General features: G+C 43.7%; 1 protein-coding gene across 3 annotated transcripts in view; it reads left to right on the forward strand.

Moving 5' to 3' along the window:
* LOC111859910 (aryl hydrocarbon receptor nuclear translocator 2-like) overlaps window positions 1-4291 on the forward strand; it is a 28618-nt gene extending 24327 nt beyond the window's left edge. For 2 of the 3 annotated variants that reach the window (XM_072698270.1, XM_072698271.1), the window contains exons 18-19: window positions 2722-2869; window positions 3059-4291. In XM_072698270.1, coding sequence (XP_072554371.1) covers window positions 2722-2869; window positions 3059-3157 — 247 coding nt within the window. In that variant the 3' untranslated portion in view covers window positions 3158-4291. The remainder of the gene's footprint in view (window positions 1-2721; window positions 2870-3058) is intronic. The other variant, XM_023843053.2, reaches the window with a different exon arrangement.
* Window positions 4292-6000: the final 1709 nt, after the last annotated feature.

Raw genomic sequence — 6000 nt, forward strand, 5'->3', positions numbered from 1 at the left:
AAGATGAGGATGAAGCACACACCAAAGTGAGGATGTAACACACCCCAAAGTGAGGATGTATCACACCCCAAAATGAGGATGTATCACACCCCAAAGTGAGGATGTATCACACCCCAAAGTGAGGATGAGACCAAGATGAGGATGTAGCACACACCAAAGTGAGGATGTAACACACCCCAAAGTGAGGATGTAACACACCCCAAAGTGAGGATGTAACACACCCCAAAGAGAGGATGTATCACACCCCAAAGTGAGGATGAGACCAAGATGAGGATGTAGCACACCCCAAAGTGAGGATGAGACCAAGATGAGGATGTAGCACACCCCAAAGTGAGGATGTATCACACCCCAAAGTGAGGATGAGACCAAGATGAGGATGTAGCACACCCCAAAGTGAGGATGTAACACACCCCAAAGTGAGGATGAGGCAGACCCCAAGGTGAGGATGTAGCACACACCAAAGTGAGGATGTAACACACCCCAAAGTGAGGCAGAGCCCAAAGTGAGGATGAAGCACACACCAAAGTAAGGATGAGGCAGACCCCCAAAGTGAGGATGTAGCACACACCAAAGTGAGGATGAGACCAAGATGAGGATGTAGCACACCCCAAAGTGAGGATGTAACACACCCCAAAGTGAGGATGAGGCAGACCCCAAGGTGAGGATGTAGCACACACCAAAGTGAGTATGTAACACATCCCAAAGTGAGGATGAGGCAGACCCCAAGGTGAGGATGTAGCACACACCAAAGTGAGTATGTAACATACCCCAAAGTGAGGATGAGGCAGACTCCAAGGTGAGGATGTAGCACACACCAACGTGAGTATGTAACACATCCCAAAGTAAGGATGAGGCAGATCCCAAGGTGAGGACGTATCACACCCCAAAGTGAGGATGAGGCACACACCAAAATGAGGATGATCCTGCAATGGAATGGGTGGCTGTGGTCTGTCAGGAACTTCCTGAAACCTGGCATCTGCTTCAGCTGTCTCCATTTCGGGGCTGCCGTACCAGTTAAGGATCTGCAAAGTGATTCAAATGTTGCAAGAGAGTAAATGTTGCACCCTTGAGCAGAGAACTATGTTGTTGTTAATCAACTTAATAATAGTAGAAGTATTTGTTATAGTGGTAAATTATTATTCTAATTAGTAATTTTTATTGTGGTTGTATTTACATATAATATAATCATTCCGGCTACTCTGGCAGGATCTGGTCATTGTTCTCAAAAATTCCAGGTTAGATCTTGCGTTCTTCATTTAGCTTATTACTGATTAATCAGTTCGTATTCAGAAGATGTGTGTGCGTCGTGGTAGTATGTCACAAAGAAGGTGTAAATGGGAGTGCGACCGCACGCAGGGGAGTCGTGACAGATGGGGGGGGGGGGGGGGGGGGCTTATGAGGAGACAGCGCTGACCGGCCTGAGGTCTCTCTTAAATCAGGAGGGCTGTTACCAGCTTCCATCAAGTGGATGAATACCAGATGCCATGATCTCATCGCTCAGGCTTGCACGGCATATTTATAACAAATTAAAGCTTAGGTAAATTTGTCTTCTGCCCTGTACATAAGACATAAGTGTACACACACCATCAATAAAATACAGCGAGTTAAAGCATTCTTCAATGTTATAGTAATGGCTCATCGTCAACCATTTGTAACCGGGCATGCGCGCACACACACACACACACACACACACACACACACACACACACATACCAGGATGTGCATCCAGTGCTCCAAGGTCACCTCCTCTGTCTCTGATGGCAGAAGTTTACTTTTTTTTCGTACAATTATCGCATTTTTCTTTGAGTAACACTTAGCGCAGGTCGCTAAATCAGCAGGTAAGCCGCTGTACGTTGTTTCCATACTCTGTGATGGTGAGTCGTGCATACCTCAGATACTGGCCCCAACTTGCTGGAAATGGGAGAAGCAGTGTAAGACTCTTAAGGGACATTGGGATGCACTAAAACCAGTGACTGGGCCACTGTTGTACTAACGCACTTTTGGTTGCTATGAGTGGCCAAGTGTTTGCCACTGGGTGCTGCCTCAGTTGTGCACATGACTGGAACGTGCCTGCAGGTACCTGCTTACTCAACTTCTTTGCCCAAATGTGATGCTGTTCTGTCAGAAGGACACTAGCAACCTAAAGAATGGGGAGCACATGGGAGGAGCAGCGATGAATGTTTCCTGATTAGGCACACAGACACAGACAGCTCTGGCCGGTAAGAGCACCGTGCTGATGAGGTAATCACATCAACCTTCAGGAAGCAGAGCCTTAAAAGCCTTTGGAGGAGATTGCTAAGTGTCTGGCTAGTAGCTGTAATTCAAAAGTTGTTTATAAAAAGTAATTTCAGCAAGATTTTTGCCCTTTGTGTCCTTACTATCCACAGCCTTGTCAGCTACTGCGAATGTCGACTAGGAGCTGCACTCTACCGAGGTTTAGTTTTCCTCATTGTGAGACTCTTTCATCTATGGATTAAGTTTGCTTTTCTCATAATTCTTCCTTAGCTACTGGAGTGATTTTCATTGCGATGAACCATGCGTGATGACTACCTAAGCCTGTTCTCCTCTAAACGCCAAAATAAAATCGTTACTGGGGCTGTTCTTTAAAGACATGCTTTGGCATGGAGCAGGATGTTGTGCATCCTTTGGCTTCACCACAAAGCACCGACCTAGTCTGTAACTGAGCCCCACTCCGGATTTATACATGCCACGTCCAATTACTGATGTTGCAGATGAAGGTGGTCAGGATGGGGTCCAGTTCCAGGGCCGGCCCTCAGAGGTGTGGTCACAGTGGCAGGGGCAGCACCACGACCAGCAGGGCGGCGATCAGCACAGCCACACCCAGCCAGGGCAGACAGAGGTCTTCCAGGTAAACACATATCTCAGCTGTGGCTTTAAATCCCCAGTGTATATGTAGCTGTTTTTTTACAGATTAAGGCAGTGTTTATCAGCTGGCTATGCACCTGTGGAAACCCAGCCTGCCAGGTCACAATCATCTTGAAGCAGCTATTATGCACCCTTCCTGAGTTCCAATAACCAGTTCTCTTCTGGCTTCTAGGACATGCTGCCTTTGGCTGGGGATCCAACGCAAGGAACAGCCAATTACAACATTGAAGACTTTGCTGACTTGGGAATGTTTCCGCCTTTTTCTGAGTAGCTTCCAGTGACATGGAAAGGATGGCCGAGTTGTCTGGTTCCGCCTGCCTTCAAGCTCATCGGAATGGTACATCAAAAAACGTCAGTAAACACCCCCATGCCTGTAAAGGTCGGCAAACACACTCATCCCCGTAAACAAAGGAGACTGTACCATCATCGCAGTGAAATCCGTAAACAAGACTGATGAGTAACGTGTGATAGTAAGTGTTGATCACCTGACAGAAGTATGACTTACGTGCCGCAGAGACCGCGTACTGTTGTGTGTCTGCCTTGTTTACATTCCAGAAGAGTTTCACTGCATTCAGTTTCCATATTCCAGGTGTCCGTGACGGACGTTGACTAAAGGCCCAGATCACTGCTCACACTGTTCACAAAGAGTCTGTCCCAAAACACTGCATCAGCAGCATCAACTTAGGTGTCTACCATTTATCACTAATAACAGCTTTTGTTTAACACAGTAGGATTCAAAGGCAAAGTTGGGTACAATAGTTTAAAGTACTAAACACACAAGAAGCATAAGTTGTTCTAGATTTGGAAAAGGCAGCAGTAGCAGCTCTTTGTGAGGTGAAGGCCCTTACACAGGTTGAGCAGCATGAAGCACAACTCATCTTGGGAACTGCTGCAGTTTGTATATCGTGTTTTTCACTGTTCACAGAAAATGGCATTGGTTATTTTGCATGGTAATGCATGGCCAGATGTATGTATTGCAGTGTTGCAGTGTTTCCCAACCTGGTCTTCAGGGACCCGCAGACAGTCCACGTTTTTGCTCTACCAGGGGCTGGGAGGAAGCAAAAACATGGACTGTCTGTGGGTCCCTGAGGACCGGGTTGGGAAACACTAATGTATTGTGTAACATTTGGTAGTGGGATGACCGACCATGAGTCACCATCAGTTTGCTAGATCAAGTGAGAGTTTTTGTAAATAAAGCGTGATTTATACATCACTGTTTTTGTACATGAAAAAGTATACGCATTTTACGTACTATCAATATCACTGTGCATAAGTTAATCGGTGTATTAATGTTTAGTTTAATGTATTTTATGTCTGGACTTGTATAAAAATTGTGCAACTATGATTATTTTTGTGTGACTGCACAGATGTGCTTGTGACAATTAAATATCAACTATACAATCGACTATTTAATTACGCAATTGTAATGAAATGCATGCTAATGTGTGCCTATGCTGGCATAAAAGCACAACATCGTCAATGGACCCATGCTTATTGGCCGCGGCATGCCTGAGTCATTGTACGTGAAGCCCGGTTTCAGAGCATTCATCCTTACACGCTTTATATCCCTGTGAACAGGGCCAGCTCTAGCAGAATAGACAGTTGCCTTGGACCCCGAATTACCTTTTTGCAGAGGACATGAAATGTATGAGATGTATTTTCTGCAAAAAAATTAAATGAAAATGATAAAATGTAAATGCAATCTCCACTTGGCCATTTAGTTTTTAAAGTCTATGTGCAAAAATTCTGCCAAAATGAAAATTAAGATGAAATAGCATCATTTGCATTTTAATTTTCTACTCATGTAGGACTCAGATGTGAACATTTTTAAAATTAAATTAGAAAAAACTTTTTGTAGTTTATTTTTTCTATTTGACTTTTAATTTCCTACTTTTTATATACTTGCTTTTTCATTGTCAAGGTTTAACATGCAAATATATGTTAATAGGAGCTACGTACGACCACGGGCAAGGAACACAAGGGGACCGCACTCCGCAAACGCAGTGAGAAAGCGCAGCAGTGATCGATCCGTAGCTCCGCGCACCGCCCAGCTCCGATTAAAATATATTTGCATGTAGTGAACATGAAAATGAAAAAGCAAAGTAGGAAATTAAAAGTCAAATAGAAAAAATTAAATGCAAAAAGGTTTTAAAATATAATTTCTAAATTTTTCACATCTGACTCATACATGACTCCAGCTTCCCCGCGACCCAGATGGATTAAGCGGTATAGATAATGGATAGATAGAGTCATACATGAGTGAAAAATCAAAATGCAATTGGTGCTATTTCATTTTAATTTTCATCTTGGCAGGATTTGTGCGCATAGACTTGTGGAGATTGTGTTTTCATTATTTTTTTTATTTTTTATATTTTTGCAATTCCTCCCATAAAAATTATAATTTTCTTGGTAGGTAAAGTAAGGTGAGTAATGCTTTGCCCAGTGCCCCTGCCTGGGTGCAGCAGGGTTGGTATCCCAGCATGCACTACGGCAACACAATCGGTTGATGGGAGGCGGGACTCCTACATAGGAAGAATATGTTTCCTGCCTTACAATTTTATTTAACTACATGCTTTTCTATTTACAGTGTTTTCTGGAAAAAATGTATTTTAAAATGAAAACCACCCTAAAACACTTTTCGGGAGGATCGTAATAGCCGAACACTGGTAGGGAATCAGTTTCTAACAATGACAGAAACGTTAACTGGTTGTTATAATCAGGGGTAATACAAGATCACTTCAGTTCCATTCAGATTTATTTCTGGTTTTATATGGATACCCGGCATGATCGTTCATATGTGATTTTATAGACAATAGCAAATTTAGAGTCTGAGAATTAATTTCAGGGTTTAATGCAATACTGCGGCTTGCATGGACATAAGTACAGCTAAGTGGCAGCAATGAGCAGCTGTAAAGAGGCGGAGAGGAGCTTCAGCGGGAACTTTACACCGAGTGACAGACGTTCATAATCCTGGCTCCTGTGCCTCTTTGCCGCTATTATATTCCATTGTTTGCTCTTATACTGTAACCTGAGGTGCACTTCTCACTCCCTAAACTCCTCATAAACGTGTACCAGGCCGGAGGTCGCTGTGCAGTTTCCCTGCTGTTGTCCGTG

The sequence above is a fragment of the Paramormyrops kingsleyae genome, chromosome 13 (assembly GCF_048594095.1).
Source record: "Paramormyrops kingsleyae isolate MSU_618 chromosome 13, PKINGS_0.4, whole genome shotgun sequence".
Classification (NCBI taxonomy): domain Eukaryota; kingdom Metazoa; phylum Chordata; class Actinopteri; order Osteoglossiformes; family Mormyridae; genus Paramormyrops; species Paramormyrops kingsleyae.